The sequence below is a fragment of the Esox lucius genome, chromosome 1, assembly GCF_011004845.1.
Source record: "Esox lucius isolate fEsoLuc1 chromosome 1, fEsoLuc1.pri, whole genome shotgun sequence".
Classification (NCBI taxonomy): Eukaryota; Metazoa; Chordata; class Actinopteri; order Esociformes; family Esocidae; genus Esox; species Esox lucius.
The window spans coordinates 21,654,383-21,677,337 of NC_047569.1; the positions used below are offsets into that span (position 1 = coordinate 21,654,383).

General features: G+C 39.8%; 2 protein-coding genes across 5 annotated transcripts in view; both read right to left on the minus strand.

The window, feature by feature from the left end:
* lrfn1 (leucine rich repeat and fibronectin type III domain containing 1) overlaps nt 1–22,955 on the minus strand; it is a 102,379-nt gene that overhangs the window by 23,367 nt on the left and 56,057 nt on the right. For all 4 annotated transcript variants that reach the window (XM_034292437.1, XM_010892197.3, XM_034292434.1 and 1 more), the window contains exon 3: nt 3,429–3,562. The gene's annotated coding sequence lies outside the window, so the exon portion shown is untranslated. The remainder of the gene's footprint in view (nt 1–3,428; nt 3,563–22,955) is intronic.
* Nucleotides 10,612–13,822, minus strand: LOC114839499. The gene is made up of 3 exons (XM_029121014.1): nt 13,817–13,822; nt 11,020–11,643; nt 10,612–10,967 (listed from the first exon to the last, which is right to left on the minus strand). Exons 1-3 carry the CDS (start codon nt 13,820–13,822, stop codon nt 10,872–10,874), a joined length of 726 nt encoding a protein of 241 aa, XP_028976847.1. The 3' UTR covers nt 10,612–10,871.

Below are 22,955 nucleotides of genomic sequence, written 5' to 3' on the forward strand. Positions count from 1 at the left end.
TGGTCTTGTCACTCCAAATTAGTGTGCCAGAAGCTGTGAGGCGTGTCAAGGTGTTGTCAGGCATATTGTAACTGGGCTTTTTTGTGGCATTGGTGCAGTAAAGGCTTCTTACTGGCAACTCGACCATGCAGCTCATATTTGTGTGTATCGTCGTATTGTGCTCCTTGAAACAACCACACTGTCTTTTTCCAGACCAGCCTGTATTTCTCTTGAGGTTACCTGTGGGTTTTTCTTTGTATCCCGAACAATTCTTCTGTCAGTTTGGCTGAAATCTTTCTTGGTCTACCTGACCTTGGCTTGGTATCAAGAGATCCCTGAATTTTCCTCTTCTTAATAAGTGATTGAACAGTACTGACTGGCTTTTGCAAAGCTTTGGGTATCTTTTTATATCCTTTTCCTTTAAAAAGTTACATTACCTTGTTACACAGGTCTTTTGACAGTTATTTTCTGCTCCCCATGGCTCAGTATCTAGTCTGCTCAATGCATCCATGTGAGAGCTAATAAACTCATTGGCTATTTATACACAATCTCTAATTGCAATTTGAAAAGCCACAGGTGTGGGAAATTCACCTCTAACTGCCATTCTCACCTGTGTGTGTCACTTTGTGTGTCTGTAACACGGCCAAACATTCAAGGGTATGCAAACTTAAGAGCACAATTGTATAAAGCTTGCATTGCTACCTCACCCACAATAGAAGTGAAGCACAACCTTGGGCAGGTTGAGCAATGAGTAAGGACCTCCTTGAGAAGATGAGTCACTCTACTATGGTAAACAAGAAGTATGGTGCATTCAAGATTACTGGGACCTTGGAAAAGAAGGAAGTAAAACAGTGATCAGTGATCTTCAGGTGGGAAATTTTAAATCGATTTTGATAGGTAAGACCCTTTTCTTTTGCGAATTTTCATTCAGTGTTGGTAGAAACCAAAAGTTTTATTTTAGCTAAGCAGTAAGCATTCACGGTGCCAATCCACTGTTCATTTCTATTCATTTTGAATCACCATACATTAGGAGCCAGAACTGTGCATGAGTGGGTTAGTTCAGTGTTACATCAGATTAGGTCTCTTCGCTGAGTCAGTTCGGTTTACAAAAGATGCATCTGTGTGCCATTCTGTGAGAAAATTAAAACAGCAAGAGGCCAATCATGTAACCCACCCGGCTCAGCCTGTGTCACTTCCACAAAGCCAGTGTGTCTGGCTAGGTGTTGTGATTTCATGTGATTACTTGTTCACTTAAAGCTCAATTGAGAAAGATTCATATTGCTTAATGTATCCAATAAAAAAAGACATGTCTTACACCAGCAGTAAAATACATCAAATGTCTCAATTTCATTAGCTATTTCTCAGGTTGAGTGTAATGCCATATGGGTTTAATTAGGTGAATGATTACTAGGCAGATAACATGGATCGAGCTCAGCAGATAAAGTGGATACGTTCCAAATGGCAGCAAATTCCCTATAGTGCAACCCAGCAAAGAGGTGTCCAGGGGACCGTAACACTATCTCTGACGTTCCAAGGTTGTCCTAACAACTCATTTTTGTTTGCGGGGTAGAGCCCAATGGGCCCTGGTCAAAAGGAGTAAAATTTAAAGAAAAAAGGGTTCCATTTGGGATGCAGATAGAGTATTGGCATCATGGCAGGCCCCCCTGAGTGCCCCTTGAGCCTCCTCTCTACAGCTTATTACCACTCTCTTTGCCTCACTCAACCTCCTATATTTGGCATTCCAGGAATCAGAGAGGGAGAGGCTCAGATTACTGCCAAGGGGAAGGAGTGATCTGACCACACAACATGAGATGAGGGGAAGAAAAGGAGGCGAGGAGGAGAGAACTGTGTAATGCAATGTCACTGAGCCTTATCCTCAGTTGTTTGCATTAGTAATATTTGAGGAATGATAGCGTCACTTAACCACCACTGTAGTTCTGCTTTCCTCTGATTCCCGATTAAACCCTTGTATTTGCTACCTGCTTGCAGAGCTCTGACTGTGGGCTAGGCTTTACATGCCCAGAGATGAACTTGGTTTTGTACTTTGGTTGTTGTGCATGTTGGGATCATTTGCAATATCCATGCCCTCAGAAATCTAATAAACTGCAAAAAACAGCTGGACCAAAGATATCAAACAAATAACAACGGACCAGAACACCTTCATATTGACATTCAATAAATGACATTTATTTGACACGAAAGGGTATTTCGGTAAAATATATGAATTCCTTGGCAATGCCTAATTAAAAATGGGGAAATGGGGACCCTAACCCATCAGAACGTGAAGGTGCAGTCTGTAGAGGGACGCAGAAAGCATGACTATTAGAGATGGCTTGTTAGCTGAAGTGGTGGGTGTGTGTGAGGTTGGGTGTGCAGAGGGGACACTGGCTAAGCTCAGCTCAGTAACCCAATCTGGCTGATTAGGATTGCCCTCTCATTCTCCCTGAGCAGGGCAGGCGGATTGGGAGACATCACATTTCTCTGCCCTCTTATTCTCCCTGAGCAGGGCAGGCGGATTGGGAGACATCACATTTCTCTGCCCTCTTATTCTCCCTGAGCAGGGCAGGACGATTGGGAGACATCTCATTTCCGTGCCCTCTCATTCTCCCTGAGCAGGTCAGGCGGATTGGGAGACATCACATTTCCGTGCCCTCTCATTCTCCCTGAGCAGGGCAGGCGGATTGGGAGACATCACATTTCTTTGTTCTATGCATTCTGACCACAAACAACACAGAAACTCTGACCACATGGGGTCATAGGGTCAGCAGAATAATCCACCATCTTTCCAAACCAGCCGGTTTGCCTTGCCTCTCCTCTCCTCGCCCTGCCTTTCTCTGTCTTGCCTTACCCTGCCTTGCCCTGCAAGGTGAAGTTATCAGGTTATATGTCTCCTGGTCCCATAATCGAGTTGGAGAACAGATGGAATGGGAAAACAGGTGCTTACTGCACAGCTCTTTGAAGAACATCTCCAGCTGATTACAGTGTAAATACAGAGTGAAGGATTCAACTGGAACTCTGCAGTACTATGGCTTTAATAAACAGACTAACATGACATATTATTTGGTTTTTACATTTTCTCCATTATGTGGCGTGTAGAAGCTAAACAAAAGCCTTGTCGGTTTAAGGTTTCGTCAACGTAGCAGAGCAAGATGTTTGATTAATTCGTCATGCACCGAAGGCCTTGGTGATGGAACAGTTATTTGTTGATGTGATGTTCCTGTGTTCTTTTTTTTTAAGCCGGGACAGCTGTTTTTCAACTAACAATGCTCTCCACAGTCCTGCATCTCAAGGCCTATGACGATGCACTCCCATCTTAATGAGGGACTCCACTTCAATGCTGTGATGAGTTGCCTCGGGTAAGGGAACAACAGACTGTAACTGCTCTCGTCAATTCACAGCGGTTTGGAAAGCAAGGCGCGGGGAGGGTTAACCACATCATGGCTACTCACCAGATATCAAGCTCTGGTCTCCATTGCAGATATCACATGGGTATGGGCATCCTGTTACCCTGGCAGTCACTCAGTCACAGCTCTGGGAGTAGGAGGACGCCCACTGGCATCAGAGAGATCCACAACCTAGAGGCCTGGGAACACAAGATAACATCTCTGGTTAAAAGTGTTACATTGTAACTAAGTGGATGCTCAGGGGCAGAGCCATGGGAAGTTCCCCCCCGGGTGACTGAATGCACTATTTCAAGATGGTCATTTGACCACTTTCAATACTATAAGAACACAGCAATCCCAGAGATAAGCAGTGAGAAATTCATAATTGAATTGATTTGTTGAAATATTAACACTGATTTGATCATTATGTAGATGAAAAAACTGGAAATACATAAGAGGAAAAGTGCAGAGGAGACACTATGTATGGCTGTGAATCCTTAGTGTAAGTGGAGCATTATGAAAATATAATCCTATTTTGAAAAAAGCTCTATAATACATGCCTGGGCAACAAAACACACAAAATCCTTCTCTCTGATTAAGGTTTCTAAAGACAGGAGAGGTGTCTTATTACACATATCATAGTCTTATTAACTATACTATGGCTTAATTCCACATGATACAGTATCTCACAAATGTGGGTACACTCCTCACATTTTTGTAAATATTTGAGTATATCTTTGAGTATATATGAGTATATATTGAGTATACACTCACCTAAAGGATTATTAGGAACACCATACTAATACTGTGTTTGACCCCCTTTCGCCTTCAGAACTGCCTTAATTCTACGTGGCGTTGATTCAACAAGGTGCTGAAAGCATTCTTTAGAAATATTGGCCCTTATTGATAGAATAGCATCTTGCAGTTGATGGAGATTTGTGGGATGCACATCCAGGGCACAAACCTCCCGTTCCACCAAAGATGCTCTATTGGGTTGAGATCTGGTGACTGTGGGGGCCATTTCAGTACAGTGAACTCATTGTCATGTTCAAGAAACCAATTTGAAATAATTCGAGCTTTGTGACATGGTGCATTATCCTGCTGGAAGTAGCCATCAGAGGATGGGTACATGGTGGTCATAAAGGGATGGACATGGTCAGAAACAATGCTCAGGTAGGCCGTGGCATTTAAACGATGCCCAATTGGCACTAAGGGGCCTAAAGTGTGCCAAGAAAACATCCCCCACACCATTACACCACCACCACCAGCCTGCACAGTGGTAACAAGGCATGATGGATCCATGTTCTCATTCTGTTTACGCCAAATTCTGACTCTACCATCTGACAGAAATCAAGACTCATCAGACCAGGCAACATTCTTCCAGTCTTCCACTGTCCAATTTTGGTGAGCTTGTGCAAATTGTAGCCTCTTTTTCCTATTTGTAGTGGAGATGAGTGGTACCCGGTGGGGTCTTCTGCTGTTGTAGCCCATTCGCCTCAAGGTTGTGCGTGTTGTGGCTTCACAAATGCTTTGCTGCATACCTCGGTTGTAACGAGTGGTTATTTCAGTCAAAGTTGCTCTTCTATCAGCTTGAATCAGTCGGCCCATTCTCCTCTGACCTCTAGCGTCAACAAGGCATTTTCGCCCACAGGACTGCCGCATACTGGATGTTTTTCCCTTTTCACACCATTCTTTGTAAACCCTAGAAATGGTTGTGCGTGAAAATCCCAGTAACTGAGCAGATTGTGAAATACTCAGACTGGCCCGCCTGGCACCAACAACCATGCCACGCTCAAAATTGCTTAAATCACCTTTCTTTCCCATTCTGACATTCAGTTTGGGGTTCAGGAGATTGTCTTGACCGGGACTACACCCCTAAATGCATTGAAGCAACTGCCATGTGATTGGTTGATTAGATAATTGCATTAATGAGAAATTGAACAGGTGTTCCTAATAATCCTTTAGGTAAGTGTATATGACACTGTGTATTCACTTTTGTGAGATACTGTATATCACCAGCCTCAATGAGGAAGTGCACCTGTGTCAAAAAACACAAAGGCAACATTTTACAACTAGAAACAATAGAAAAAAGGATGGGTGTTGCCAAGGTCATAAGTCTACGGTTTCCTCACTTTTCTTTCACATATAAAACAAGCTACATAACATGTCATGTCTCATGCAGCACGCAGTGCAAAACAGATTACCATATGGGTCTCATTCCATGCACAGAGCACATCATGCATGAAAACCCCATTCTCTACTCAAGTTCTCCAGCCATAGCCTACATCTATTAGTATTCAGAATGGGGTTCTAGTGTTGTCACCCCCAGCTATTCATTCATCCAATTAACAATTTACGATGGAAGAATTTTCCTAGTGAAACTTTCAGTTCACCTTCTGTAAACCAATTCTACTTACAGACCTTGCATCACATACAGGAGGTTACAATGAATGAGAGAACTAACCGTGCTCCTACATTAGTGTCATCTGTCATTATTGGGCGAGCATTTAGTACAGTAAACAAGTGAAGTGTGATAATATCAAATGTTACCCTCGCGCATGTTATCTATTCCAATAATCTATGTCTGGCGGTTATGTTTCAAGTCCACCGTTCACTTATCCTGTGTAACATTACAGTAGAGTGACAAGACAAGTGCAATCCTCCTTGGGTGGGGCATGAAGATGTCATTTTGTCCTTGGATTTTCCACCATGGGCTTAACAGATTGCTTTGTTGTATGGCTGAGTCTCTCCCATCACCTGGCTCACAGAGATAAGCCCTGCAGGGTCAGCTCAGGACAAGCCCAACCGTCGGACTTTATCTCCATGCTAACCTTTCCTATAGTCTCTTTAGCTGTATCAAAGCAACACAGTTCCTTTTTCATTTTTCCTTTTCCTTCCTGCAGATTGTTAGCGTCTTTCCACCCACAAGTCCATCCTATGAAGTATAAAGAAAAATAATCTTTCAGTGCTAGGCTATGTTTGGCCGAAGGACAGATTCTGTCAAGTCATTATCCATCACAGTGCTTCTTTTCGTTTGGATATAGACAAAGTTAGCTGTTGGAAACACAGTTCTTCCTCCTTTCTCCAACTGCCAACCCTTTTGGAGTGCTTCAGCATAACAACCGGCCATAGTGTGACTTCTCTTTACATCCTTTATGCCATTAAGGCCTGTCCATCATTCTCAACTATGCAGTGGATTGCAATGGAAACAAGGACAGACAGATCATTTCTGTATATGAACAGAGGCGGAGCACATTCTACCAAAACATTCTGTCTTAACCAGGTACTATCGGTAATCAGTTGTCTTTTCAATCTAGGAAATCTTACAGCAAACTTATAAAACTTGTACTTTAAAACACTTTATCACACCTGCTCCCCATTCACACCTGAGACCTTGTAACACTAACGAGTCACATGACACCGGGGAGAGGAAATGGTTAATTGGGCCCAATTTGGACATTTTCAATTTGTTGGCTGTGTGTTGAGTTATTTTGAGGGGACAGCAAATGTACACTGTTATACAAGCTGTGCACTCACTACATTACATTGTAGCAAAGTGTCATTTCTTCAGTGTTGTCACATGACAAGATATAATGAAATATCAGCAAGAATGTGAGGGGTGTACTCACTTTTGTGAGATACTGTAAACAATAAAGGCCTTCCTGCCTTAGTTTACCTGCCTCACTGCAGCTCTGGCATCAGTATCTCCTGCTTCCGTTGATGGCAGACAGAACACAAACCAACTGCTGGGACCACATCAGATTTCCATCTTCTGGCTTAAATAAAACTAAAAAACCTTAGATATTTCATACATCAGATCCTGATGACCTCTACTAAGGACATCTAAAAGTACCTCAGAGCCCTTATTAATTATAGATCTTTTTACAGACTACATAGATAGCCTACACACTACAGGTAGCACACACACTCCATCTTTTTGAGCTGCCCCATCTAGTTATCGACAGAACAAGCCCTTAGCTCACCATGAGGTAAAATAGAACCATGGCCTCATGAACACTTTCACTTTATGGGAAATCAATTGCTAAATAAGTGAGACACATTCTGTGTATTCATCACAGAATGTAATTATTCCTCAATTGCCTTCTGTAGTAAAAGGTCTTGTTGAGAATGTCATATTTTAGCAGGTGTCTCCCTCCCCGCCTCTCCCAAACTGCACTGATGACTGAGCCTGAAATTAAGACAAGCCATAAAGCAGCAGTTCCAGGTGTTACAAACTCCTGAAAGGACGCTCAAAGTCAGAATGATTCAGCACTGGACACAATGAGCCATTTGATCAGGCTAACAGTGATGTTGTCATGAGGTATTATGTTCCAGTGGGAGATAGTTGTAACACGTAGAGCAAACCATAATGTACATTTTCCTTTTTTACCATTAAATGTGTTCATGCTTTGTCACTGTACTGCATGGGTTTGCAAGGAGTGAACCACCCCATGCAGACACGTGAATAAAATAAGAAACACCATGTATCACATTTCAGGTATTAAATTATTATTTTAAAATACAATATGTTTCTCTGCTTAGCTACGTTCAATTTGAAGTGTACCAAATATATTTTTATAATTATGTTGTGAGAAACATCGATCCACGGCTGAATCTAGTTGCCTACCCCTGATTTAGTGTAGAAAATGTCTGCATGTGTTATTAATGTTGGGATGACACAGCCTCAGAAACATTGCCAGGACATCAATCAAATTCTGTATTCATGGACTTTGCTTGTAGGTGCAGTTCGATTGGTTAATTAGTGTTTTTATTACCCTTGACCAACCTTTGGCATAAAGGTCAAGTTAAAACGAATGGCTAATGTGCTCGTCAATCAATATGTTGCAGGTTTAGGAGTCAGGTTTAAGAACCCCTCCAAGGGCTTTACATGATGGGGTAAAACAGGATTTCACACAAATTGGTATACATCAGTATCATGCTAACCGTGTGTTTATTGTTCACCAGTCAGATCAGTTACACAAATACTAAAGAGAAGACTGGCATCTCCTGACTCGAAGAGTTGGTTTCAAAATGTTCTGCGTCTAGGTTCTATAATGGATTAGAACCTATTGAAACCAACTCTCCAATACTGAAGGCTCAAAGCCGTTATCTTCTCACTGCAAGCACATAAGACCGTCCTCCTAGAAAATGAATTTTACCAACGGTTTGATCTGCCCAAAAGGTATCTCTTGGAAAGCTCTATTGGTAACGTTTTAACATACAGCAGTTGTGGAATGAGCTCACAATACATGCTGAACTTTGCTGCATCGCCCATGCTTCACTAATTCCTGCAAAAATCTAGTAAACCTCTGTAGCCGAGGAATTAGCTTGAAAAACAATGACCCGGGAATAATCCAAATAATCAGTAGGGATAATCTAATGAATGGTATTGTAAATGAACACAATAGTAATTTATGTCATTTAGATATGTTCTGATATGTTTCAGATATGTTTCAGATGTTTATTGAAAGCACTGGTATGAGACACAGTACAAGAACTATTGCCAAACATATTTTCCCCCAAACAAAAACAAATTAAGGTTAGAAGGGACAAAGGAGGTGTTTCTCACTAGTAATTGTGGTAGCAGCATGTTAGATGATGGGAAATTGTTTGTTTTGGCATTTCTCGATTTAGCTTAGGAGTTAAAATAAATCTTGAGGAGTAATGTTTTGTATACAATATTACTCTTTTCCCCCATTTTATGGTATGGTTATGGCCTGGGGAAATTAAAATTTGATAATACTCAGTTTTGATGATAAATGCTGCTGTCCTTCAGAATAGAATTCAAGCTACATTTTTATGTAAGAACAAATTGCTTGAGAGGATTATATATCACATTTGCCTAATTCTCAGAAGATGCTTTTGTGATTTTCTACAGCTTATGTGTGTAATCTTTGCATGGGCAGGTTTGTTGCATACACTGTTCTTGCAGCATCTCAGTGATACCAAAACATGCCAGAAGATGCTCTTTCCAGATCAATAGGAAGAAACATCTGGGGTGTCTTTGACATTTGAAACACAATCTTGGCCCCCTAATTGGGTTTTCATGGATCATTAGTGGAAATACATTACAGGGGAATGTTAAACCACCAGCAGTGCATGTGCTTGTGATTACATTCACAGATGTCAGGAAAAAACATGGCCCAAATACGACAGTTATGCTTCTGAAATGGTAGCACAAGGTATCAAGTTGTTCCCAGGAAAAACCACTGCATCATAACAACCACCACATGAACACTAACTAAAAAAAAGCTACTAAATTGGTCATAATGAAGCTGTAGTGTCCCCGACCTCTCAAACACAGAAAGCTGGAGCCTGCCTTAATATTTTTTAATTCTTGACACGTTCTGCCAACTCAGCAGAAACACCATACATTCAAAATAGGTCAGGCCAAAGAGTGTTATGAAGTTAGATTTATTGTACAATTTACCTTTTCATGGCCTGATGGACGAATGCATGAGTCAACATGAAAAATCTGATAAGAAAAGCTACAAGGAATGAACTTTTGGTCACAAAGAAAGATCATGTGTGACATTTTCTCTCAGGGCTTATTATCTAAATCTGTGGTTGTTTGAATTGGCACAAATTTTCATAATGTCAGCTCCTTCACATGCGGGTCATTATTTACCTATATGCATGCTTTTTGGGAGTCATTTCAGAGTGGGTTTGAAAGTCGGAGTGGGGAAAGAAGTGGGAGGGTTAATAGAAAGAGTAGCATAAATTAATATGTAACATCTGCTAAACTGCAATGTTAATTCTTCTAACACTCTGTGATGTGTTGTTCCTAAGAACAGCTCTTAGCAGTGGTATTTTGGCCTTATTTTTTATTAATTGTTTTCAGTCAATCAGGATTCAGGACTCAAACCATCTAATTTATACAATGCTACTGTATTAGGCTGGGTTGTGTTGAATAGTGTTATGATGTGACATCGCCGACAATGATTCAACTTTGAACTAACTTCATTACAAAAGCACGCTTCACCAGAGTAGCCTGTTCTCCATGAGTAGAGCAGTGACTGTGTGTTACAATCACACACAGTATAGTGCAGAATTAGATCTTACTGATGATCTTATAACTGTGGTGTACCAGTACACTATAACATTAGACATTTTCAAACTGACATTGGAATGTATTTTCAATCAAAATATATATTATGGTTTACCTAAAAGACTTGTGCTATCAGTATTTATAGTGGGCCTTTGCCATACATGGAGATCACTAGGGTTTAGTGCGACAAGCAATGATTACTCGCTTAACTTTATTCATTTTATTTAAGAATCCACAGAATGGTCTATTGTAGTCTAGTGGTATGGGCCACTGTCTCCACTGCATATGTCCTGCTGCAGTGTAAGTTTGAATCAGCCTACTGCTCTGTCAGCAAAACCCTCCCCTCCCGGTATCTTTCTGCACTTTCTCTATCCAAATGCATGAAGCTCTGAAAAGGACGACGTCACTGTATTCCAAAAAAACGGTCAAGTATGTCAAGTAGTTTCACCTGGATGTCATTGCTAGGGAGGGTGGATGTTGAGCAGGACGGACGGGCATTGAGTGAGGTTGAGCTGGATGTGAGCTGGATGTTGAATACATCGGAGCTGTATGGAAGGGTACTGAGTGAGGTTGAGCTGGATGTTGAGTAAATCTGAGCTGTATGGAAGGGTACTGAGTGAGGTTGAGCTGGATGTTGAGTAAATCTGAGCTGTATGGAAGGGTACTGAGTAAGGTTGAGCTGGATGTGAGCTGGATGTTGAATAAATCGGAGCTGTATGGAAGGGTACTGAGTAAGGTTGAGCTGGATGTGAGCTGGATGTTGAATAAATCGGAGCTGTATGGAAGGGTACTGAGTAAGGTTGAGCTGGATGTGAGCTGGATGTTGAATACATCGGAGCTGTATGGAAGGGTACTGAGTGAGGTTGAGCTGGATGTTGAGTAAATCTGAGCTGTATGGAAGGGTACTGAGTGAGGTTGAGCTGGATGTTGAGTAAATCTGAGCTGTATGGAAGGGTACTGAGTAAGGTTGAGCTGGATGTGAGCTGGATGTTGAATAAATCGGAGCTGTATGGAAGGGTACTGAGTAAGGTTGAGCTGGATGTTGAGTAAATCGGAGCTGTATGGAAGGGTACTGAGTAAGGTTGAGCTGGATATGAGCTGGATGTTGAGTAAATCGGAGCTGTATGGAAAGGTGCTTTGTGATGGTGAGCTGGATGCCAGCTCAATGGCCTGTCTTTGGAAGAAAATCCAGCTCAAGCTACCTGAATGGACCACAGAAATCCTATCCTTTAGCTAGCTGGAGTTGTACTAACTCCCAAACGTAATAATAATGGAGTGACTGGTGACTATGATGAAATCATCCACCAAATTATAACAGGGGTTATAATCCATTCATAATCTGTACTTTTACTGTTACTAACTGTATTGATCATGCTGGAATTCCACATTGGCTGCACATATTGGGTGACATGATGGTTGATGCGTGTTTGCCATTTGAACAAGTAATACAAATAATCTCACTCTCAGAATGACTGGGCAGATTTTCTATTCAACGCAACATTTTATGTCTATAAGTACCAATAAAGTTGAAGAAAAATGGAACAACACATCTTTAAAACGTTCATATGCTACAAGAAAACGTAGGTGATGGGAAACGCAGATTATGTAAAGTTATTTAAAGACATCCCCCTAATATTTCATAGCACTTCTTCACTCTACACTGAATCCTTACAGGGAGCCTTCAGCCTGGCCCCAGCCATGTCAAATGAATGTGACAGCTTGTCCGAAACAAGGGCTGGGACTATCGATGAGTCTTCCTTGCTGATGAAGCCAAATATTTCTCCTGGCTCTGCTCCAGAGTCTATTCGTGTAAACAAAGTCAGAGCTGCTCCTGTGCTCTGTCAGACCTGTCACACTGACAGCCTGTGCTGCTGCTCAACACAAATCATATGCACAACACCATCCAACCTAATACAAGCCTGGTGCTGCTGCTGGAAAAAAACGAACAGCATCTAATTTCCTGTCTTCATGACAAGGCAAAAAAAAAATACAAAATCTGTCACTGTTCTACAACATATACGGCTTGTGTAATTTGGAGTCTTCTCCGTCTATATGTACAGCATTTTGGTAAAACACATGAATCTTGTCTGTCAAGAAAAGGGGCGAGATAAGCACACAGGGAAGAACAGACGCTGCTCTCTCTGATATAAGTTGCAGGGCACCAAGCAGGAAAAAAAGAAAGCTAATCTTAAAGTAGAACGCTAACAACAATCAGATCACTACGTTATCTAGGTCAGTGACTAAAAAGGGTTTGAAAAGGGGAAAACATTTAAATTAGTAAAAAAATGCTAATCAGGCACTTTCTACCTTCATTATGGTTGTGTATATACATTATTCCAACAAGTTTTAACTACCAAGCATATAACTCATGCATTAATGCATAACAAGACTACTCACCAGATCAAGCCACCTTTAAAAATGGTTTACTGTTCACTAAATCGCTGTACTATACAGAACTCTGCTTATATCCGTGCATCTAGATGCAGTATATACATATGCTGGAACTTTGAATATGTAGATGTATACATCAATTGTATATTCATGTATACAATATTATCACCACTGATATTCCATTATTTCATATGCTTACCTACCACTGCATATAGTTGCATGTCAACCTTGCATAGATTTAATGAATTTTGTCCCTCTGATGACACATTACTAAAAAAGTAATGTATTACAAAGTAAATACAAATCTGGGTATGTGTAAATGTCTGAATAGGATTTCAATAAAAAATGTAATTTGTTGTAAGAGTAATGGATATTCAAATTATTTCATAATTTATTATTAATATTCTTATTTCAGTCTCACCATTGTAAATACAAATGCACAACATGTCTTCCATCATTTCAAATTCCTTACATTTCATCCTTGCTTTCTTTAAAAAAAAATATATATTAATTATAGGTGATTGTTTTTCCATTTTCACCTTACATGACTGGAGAAGAAACAGAAAATAACGAAATGTACAGATTTATTTCTACCCATTGTGGAATTATATGAATGTATGTTTAACTGGAAGTTAAATGTGCCCAGATAATGAGAACAGAAACATCTGTGTTTACATTCTTTCTCTGTAGGTCACGCTCTGCCAACCTCAGGAATGTGAAATGTTTACATTGACCATTTGGCATGGTGGTTCTCATGGAAATGTAATCTGTGGTAGATAGACATGCCCTTAAAAGTATATGCCAGCTAGCAACCATCTTTACAGTGAGATTGAGTTGATGAACGACGAGGCATATTCTTGCGGCATCCACAGTTAACTGGTATGGTGTCCATAGTTAACCTAACTGATCTCCACTCAAAACCTCCCATGTCCTCAGATCTTCGCATCTTTCCCAGTAAAGATGCGAAGATCATATAATAACAAAATTATGCTATTGTTCTATTTGCAATACATACCTTCATTCTACCTTAGCATCTTAAACCTACCCATACGTATCATAACAGATACCCCAAAATAAACATTTTATCCAAAAGCACAGCAATGTTTACTCTTCATTAACTGTGGTCTGCCAGGTCCACCAACAGTTTGAAGGTCCAATTTCATCTAGATATTGTGATTGTATAGCAACTGCTGGACTTTACAGAAAAGTCAGGAATATTATTCATCAAAAACATGTTCCCAAATGATCTGCATTGTACATGGCATAGCTGTCAAAGCTATTGACTATAAATTAAACAGATACATTTTATGATTCATATTAGTCATTTTGCACCATGCCTGTTTTTTGAGCAGTAGCAGACAGATTAATTCATTCATTTCTTTTCTGATTAACTGCCTCAGTCACTGCCACTGCCAATGTTGTGGTAGGGCTGCAATGAGTTCATTATACCTTTATACAGTGCAAGCCATTCCATACACACGTTAATTGCGCTGGTGACATTATTTTATTATCTCTATTTGTCATTATAAATAGGTCCTTCTATTATCGATATATTAAAGTTGAAACAATGCTGTATTATCCGTCCTGTATGCCATGAAGGATAACACTGGAAGTTTAAACAAGTCTGTATAGCTTCATTTAGAAGGGGGTTTCTTCATATAGGAAACCATTTTAATCCCCCAAAAATGCTTTCAATGTGTATGCCGAGGCTCAATAATTGCACAAAAGTACCAAAAAATAACACAGGAATATCCAAAATACCCAATACAGCCACCCAAAAATACCATAAAGAACACAGAAATACCCAAACTACCCAATACAGCAATCCCAAAATACCATAAAGAACACAGGAATACCCAAACTACCCAATACAGCTACCCAAAAACACCATAAAGAACACAGGAATACCCAAACTACCCAATACAGCAATCCCAAAATACCATAAAGAACACAGGAATACCCAAACTACCCAGTACAGCTAGCCAAAAATACCATAAAGAACACAGGAATACCCAAACTACCCAATACAGCAAGCCAAAAATAGCATAAAGAACACAGGAATACCCAAACTACCCAAATGTACCAAAAATAACTTAAAAATACCCAAAACTACAATTTAACAATGTTTCAAATCGTCCAACCTGAATAGCCTATACTGGCAAACAAGGATTGGTGGGCATGATCACTTGGGCATGACAACCCTTATTCAACTTAAAAATGACATAAAACTCCTCATACAAATATTTAAAAGAGACAAAAATTCCAAAAGCATGACCCTGGAATTATGTTTGTCAGGGGTTAAGGCCTTAGTCAATTCCCAAAAGTAGTTTGTCTTATGTAATTAATACAGAATATGTTCATCTCAGACAGTCAAACATTCTTTTTGGGGGTCATGGTATCAAAAACTATGGAACTATTTTCTGTAGTTTATTTTTGGTCATGTTTCTCTAAGCTACCGTGCTTCAGTGGAAGTTTGATCATGACCATATATTCAACATTTGTATCTATCTCTTGTACAAGTAGTTTCCTCTGACCAGAACTGTTTTAGGTTTTATGATGAAAAATGAATTTAGTTTCCTCTAAAAGCACACCTAAACGTATCCCATAGTACAACGTGGGGCGGCACAACCTGGGATCTGCATGAACAAATCTGCTATGAATGCCTTGGTTTTGGTTCAGAAATTACTGTAATAATGCATGTCAAATTTCCCTTCTTTGAGGAAATCTTTTATAGATAACAGGATAATGGTCTCATTGAATTTAATCCTTAATCAAAACTTTTTTCTAGCTTCAAAAGAGTCCTACTGTATTAGCTTGATAAGGATGCCTCTTGTATATTTCACAAAATCCAGGATTTTAAGCCTCCAAAAATCGATTTCATTATTATGTATTCAAATTATTTGTGATCACAAGCAGATATTTGCCTTTACCAAAACTCCATTGTAGTGTACCACATTTACAGTGGAGGTGTCTGTATCTTGGGGATTACCCAGATTGTCATTAAGATTTTCAAAGAAGTATGGATAGTCCTTATTCGGTCTGTGTAGATTTATTAACCAGACCTGCTATCAAATAGTATGTTCCGGGCAATCCATCTTCTTTAAATATCAGCTGGAGCCATTTTGACCTTAAAATCTAGTTTATGTTTGTAGAACTGCTGTGGAATTCCATAGTTCATGACATAAATAGATTTTACCACCTCATTCCTTTTCCCAGGCCACTTTGTTTGAGGATGTTGAATGGGTTTCCTCTAAGCAATAAATACAGTATTCCATCTCATTTTTCCATGGCTCTTTTTCTATTAGTAGCCAGGCCATTATTGGAATAAAACAAGCGATACTCAATTACCCAATAAACCTTACCATTTGATTATATTAATACAGGACAAGAGAACCAGGACTCGAGTGTTATAGTCTTAAATTTTTCAATGACAAACTGTGGTTCTCATGAGTTTATTGGGTAGTAGCTTTCATGCACTTGACAGTAATTTCAAATTCCAGTCTACTTCACACCCCCACGGTATTCCCCAAGACGTTTTTGAAACATAAGCGTAGAGTTAAGTGCCACTCAACCATTTAAAAAAAATGCATTTTGTTTTCAATCATAGCTCAGATTGCAACACATTTTCAACCCTTTTTGCATAACTTAAAGTATTTTTACTGCACTAGTGTAGTCTCTATATTTTCTGGTGATCCAGCTCAAGGTCTGTAGAGAACACCATATTATCTGGTTTCTGAGGCAATGCAGAGTACATGCGAGCATCTTCTTTGTAAGAGTTTGTTTAGGAGTACCCTCTCGCCTGAAACTATACAATCCAAAACACTTAGCTGTGCATGTAGCATTTCAGATACAGTTGGGAGATAACACTCCACTGAGGTCTGAGAAATCCATCTTGCTCAGAAAGGATGCTGGATATAAAGGATGCTCAGTTGATGTCCTCCAGGTGCCCATGAACAGCTGTAAACATATGTACTAGAGGCACAGTCAAACCAACCATCTATAATGGATTGGGACGAGTGTGAAGTGAAACATGTAACCTCCAGGAGGGTACAGTGGGGTCTTCATGAAATGTTAAAGAGAGACTCCTTGAATATGCTCATTGTTTCTCATTAATGTACTATACAAGAAGGCAGCTATAGAAATTGTCCCTTTACTTGGACTTTAGAGATTCCCTTGAACTGGGATGGAAAAATTAATGCATCATCTACCTGAAATGGGTTTTATGAAGTATCCCAAATGAGATGTGAGACCTTCTATGGTTCTTGTATACTGTGGTGCTACATTATAAAGCATATGCACCTGAGCAGTTGTTGGAAAGTGATAGACTTGACAAGCTGTTTCATTCTCATCCTATATATATATACACAGTATTATATTGCATGTATATAACATCAGATTTTAAAACCTATTATCCCTATGTGATTTGGATAGCAAGTAAATATATAATCAAGAACAATAGGCTAGAATTAGAAAGCACATTTGCAAATATCGGAATGGACTTTACTCAGTATGCTTAACATTGATATTGGCGAACCACAAGTTCCAAACCATCAAGCTACTCCAATGCGTTCATAAACCGTGTTAGTGCATGTGGACAGGAAAAGCCTGCAGTAGCTATCAGGAATACAATATAAGCATGCTACTGCCGAATTTCTTACACTTCACTGGCTTCCTAGAGAGTAGTATACAGGGCTTAAAATGGTGAGCTGAGCTTATTCCCCAGAGTTTAACAAGAACTTTCCCCCACTCACAAATGTGATTCTTCCTCACAGTCCTCAACACTACTCCATTCCACACAGATGTTGCTGGCAATCTTGTGTTACTTTTGAGTGTTACAAAAATCTACATATGTCCACAGTACGACCTTCCTATTAAGAAGCAATCAAAATGTGTTATGCTGTTGGACACCAAAAAGCCTAACATGAATTATGTGGAAGAGACTAAGCAACAGCTGGGGATGATGCAGTGAAGCATCTAGAAGATGTCACTTACAGTAACAGAATTAATATGATTAATTTAAATTAACATACCTGGTGCCTCAAGCCTAAACATGCAAAGCCTGCCATGCATATCTGACAAAAGGTCAGCTCACTCCCATTTATTTCTCAAAAGGAGAGGACACGAGGGAACATGCATACGCAAGGAACTTAATCACCCTTTGCATCTAGATGATGCAGTCTGGTTCTGTTCTATTCTCTCAATGTGAGATGCACAGATAAATGTGACAAGTGGAGTATAGCTAATGACCAACATGAGAATCGTACTCATACTGTATTAGCACTATATATTTTATCTTTTTTTTTCTCCAGTTGATAAGACACCACTGTCACAGAAAGTCTGTGTTTTCAGAATGCGAAGTCACAGTTAGACACAATTTGAATTCCAGCATTTGATGGCCATTTATTTATTTAGTGAAGTAAACCAACAGTGTAACCATTCTGCTAGTTCTGTAAAATGTTTTGAAAACGTATCGGTCTAAAATAACATCTAGCATACTACAGTAGCTTTTTTTCATTGAATTTCCGTTATTGTGCTACTGTTAGCAAGCAAATGCACAAACACTAGGTTGCGAGCAATTTCCTTCAAACTGCATAATGGAATCCAAAATCATATCTGACTCGCTCTAACAATAATCTAGCTATCTCACTGGACTAGAGGTCAATGGCTGTAGACCATTTTGCTAAGTTTTTGTATTCTTTTTTATTCTTTTTATTGTAGCGTTATTGTTTGTGTGTGTAAATTTATGTTCTGTATACACTCACCTAAAGGATTATTAGGAACACCATACTAATACCGTGTTTGACCCCCTTTCGCCTTCAGAACTGCCTTAATTCTACATGGCATTGATTCAACAAGGTGCTGAAAGCATTCTTTAGAAATGTTGACCTATATTGATAGGATAGCATTTTGCAGTTGATGGAGATTTGTGGGATGCACATCCAGGGCACAAACCTCCCGTTCCACCACATCCCAAAGATGCTCTATTGGGTTGAGATCTGGTGACTGTGGGGGCCATTTCAGTACAGTGAACTCATTGTCATGTTCAAGAAACCAATGTGAAATGATTCGAGCTTTGTGACATGGTGCATTATCCTGCTGGAAGTAGCCATCAGAGGATGGGTACATGGTGGTCATAAAGGGATGGACATGGTCAGAAACAATGCTCAGGTAGGCCGTGGCATTTAAACGATGCCCAATTGGCACTAAGGGGCCTAAAGTGTGCCAAGAAAACATCCCCCACACCATTACATCACCACCACCAGCCTGCACAGTGGTAACAAGGCATGATGGATCCATGTTCTCATTCTGTTTAAGCCAAATTCTGACTCTACCATCTGAATGTCTCAACAGAAATCGAGACTCATCAGACCAGGCAACATTCTTCCAGTCTTCAACTGTCCAATTTTGGTGAGTACCCGGTGGGGTCTTCTGCTGTTTTAGCCCATCCGTGTTGTGGCTTCACAAATGCTTTGCTGCATACCTCGGTTGTAACGAGTGGTTATTTCAGTCAAAGTTGCTCTTCTATCAGCTTGAATCAGTCGGCCCATTCTCCTCTGACCTCTAGCATCAACAAGGCATTTTCGCCCACAGGACTGCCGCATACTGGATGTTTTTCCCTTTTCACAACATTCTTTGTAAACCCTAGTAATGGTTGTGCGTGAAAATCCCAGTAACTGAGCAGATTGTGAAATACTCAGACCAGCCCATCTGGCACCAACAACCATGCCACGCTCAAAATTGCTTAAATCACCTTTCTTTCCCATTCTGACATTCAGTTTGGAGTTCAGGAGATTGTCTTGACAAGGACCACACTTCTAAATGCATTGAAGCAACTGCCATGTGATTGGTTGATTAGATAATTGCATTAATGAGAAATTGAACAGGTGTTCCTAATAATACTTTAGGTGAGTGTATATCCAGTAAATAAAGTTGTTTTTGCTGATCTCTCATAATATATATTCAAAAAATGTTGTCACTAAACTTTTCTAAGAAACTCTAAATTAGCACAAGCTAACCTGTTGTGGTGCTATACATCTTACTGTTGTAAATTTCAACATGACCAAGTTTTTGCATGTGTAACTACTCAAAGAAATATTAATAATACTAATAAGCATTAATAAGAATTAATAAGAATTTCTTCAAAAGTATTTCAATGATGTAGCTGCAATTAGCAATAATGCCACAGAAGGTTCGCCATGTATGTATATGTGTGTTAAACATTAGGCTCTTTCCTCGCCTTGGTGTTCTGGAACATAATTTAAGCTGTCAGAGTCACTGTGGCAAAGTGATTAGAGGTTTTATCGATCCATGTCTTTGGGCAACTTTTGTTCAAAGTGAGTGGACTTTGCCTCAATTTGTGTCTTTAACTCTCCTGATGACTGCATATTTTCTAAAGCCATTCAATTGACAAACAGGATTAAAAACTGCTCAGCAGCCATCAATCCAGCATAGATTGGTATTTGTAGTTTGTGCAAAGGCTGAGGTTGATCAAGGCGGCAATCAGCATTTAAAACAAAAACAAAATGGTCCTTCAACCGTTTTTCAGCAAAAAAGCTGAAAGATCTATGGCTAAGGATATGTAACCACTCTCAAATTAATTGTCAGAGCAAGGACAGACAACCCATTACCAACGGTCATGAAAACTGATCACAGGTAAAAAATAATACATAAATGTTCTCATGAATGTCATAGATGCATAATGGAGTAAGATATTCAACTATTTATATATGATATATGTATATATATTTAATATTGTAGAATAATGGTGATGACATCAACACTATGAAAAAACACATGGAATCATGTAGCAAACAAAAACATGTTAAACAAATCAACATATTTTTCACATTAAAGATTCTTCAAAGAAGCCACCCTTTGCCTTGATGACAGCTTTGCGCACTCTTTGCATTCTGTCAACCACCATCATGAGGTCACCTGGAATGCTTTTCCCACATATGCTGAGCACTTATTGGCTGCTTTTCCTTTGCTAGCCACCTGAAGGGGAGCATGAGGAAAAAGATGAAAGCCAATCACTACGTCTGGTACTACTCCTCACCTGGCTAATAACATCCCGATGGAGAGGCAAAGCAGTGGGAGTATCATGTTATGGGGATTGTTCTCAGCATCAGGCACTGAAAGACAGATCGCGATGGAGGGAAGGAAGAACAGAGCAAAATACAGAGAGGTCTTGAAGAAACCCTGAGCACAACCCAAAGCATACAGCCAGGAGTGGCTTCAGAACATGTTAGTGAATGTCCTTGAGAAGCCCAGCCAAAGCCCGGACCTGAGCCCAATTCAACATCTATGGGGAGACCTGAAGATCGCGGTTCACTGACATTCCCCATCCGATGTGATTGAGCTTGGGAGGACATACAGGCGAGAATGAGAGGAACTGCCCAAATCCACTGCCTGTGTAGCTGCTGCTTTGATCCGTGCACCTCTCAACTGAAGTCGAGACGGAGTTGGGTGGACAGTCACTGATGCAGCTGCTCCTCTCTGAGTGTTTCTCCCTCTCTCTGCTGCACAAACGCAGACTTAGGCGCATCGTGAATGATTATTTGTGCATGGGTCAGACTGGATACATTACATCACTGTTATATATTGAACCCTACCTCCAATGCCCCTTGCATCCGATGTTCTTATGCTGGCACAGTATGAGGCCACACTTCACCATGTTATTTACATATTGCAGTAATAATATGCCATATTCTTACTCCCCTTCACGTTAGTTTATATATTCCAATTGCTTTTAGGGCTACATAAAGCATACCAGATACAGGCAGAGAAGTCTAAGATATAAATTAAATATTAGGGTCCTACTTAGTGGTCCCATTTATTTTGCTGTCGTATTAAGGCAGTCAGATCATAGAGGAATAAAGCAGAAGGAATGTCTTCAGCCATACTAAAGCAAGCGACTGTAAATGGGAAGCTATCAGAGAGGTCCTGAATAATTGATAGTTCTTCTTGTTTTGCAGCACAAAGAGGCTTCATTTCCTACAGAGAGACCAGGGTGTCTATTATGCTGTTTCTGCCTGTCATGGTTATACCTTTCATTTGCATATGTATTAGATTTACCATATTTGGTTTATGAATTTTCTGGCATGTGTTTATAATGAATGCATCTGTTAGTGGTTCCTGAGTCGTTACAGTATTAACATGGCAGGTGTCAGAATCCAAATAATGTCTTGATCTGCAGACTTCATACAGGGTTGTCCATGGAGAGTGAACTGCTCTGCCTTAGGAGATCCTTTACTGGATTGAAAAACTTTCTGCAGAAGATTTATACGTTCTAGCACACTATTGTAGATAAATTAGACTGAGAACATTTTAGTTTAGCATAACACTAGGGTATCTTCTTAAGAGACAGCATTTTCATTTTATTTTGTATCAGTCAGCACATTCTTTAGCTACATTCAGAAGCTAATTGAAATGAAAACACTGAGCTGCTGTGTGTAAACCTAAGCCCTGGTACATTTACAGTAGCTACACCTCCTACCAAGCACATTAGCCAGCCTTTCGGCAGCATGCACTGCACAACATAAAACCACCAGTGAGATACAGAGGGCACTGATCGCCCAAATCCAGGGAGAGCATTGCACAGCAAACTGTGATGATACAGGGCCCCAAGACACAGGTTGAAAATGTGCCCCCTGTGCAGCTTTTAATATTGTGCCATTCCTGTATTATTTCCAACCTCATCCCTTGTGCAAATTAAGCAATTTAAAATATGCAATTTATCCTGTTAGTAATTTGTCTGTTTTTACCATTCAATCTACTATGGGTTTTAAGGTAGAACAAATGTAATCCAAGAGGGAAGTGATTTATTTTTATTTGTGCATAACTTTTATACAGCTCTGGTAAATGTTGTCAATAGACTACGTACAAATCAATTCATTTAATTCGCCATTTCATTGTCTACAGAAATATAAGCTTATCATACCATAATACTGTTGTATACTTGCGGCTGATTGTGTTGAAGTGACCTCTACAATGCACATTAATTCCTGATATATGAAACAGTTGGCTGTCTTTGGGACTAATGTACGGGACACATCCTGATGTAAATGGCCACAAAACCACTGCATTTAGAAAATGATTAAGATCAAAATTAACGTAAGGGTTTTCCTCCTTTTACCGCCGTTGCCAAGGCTTTT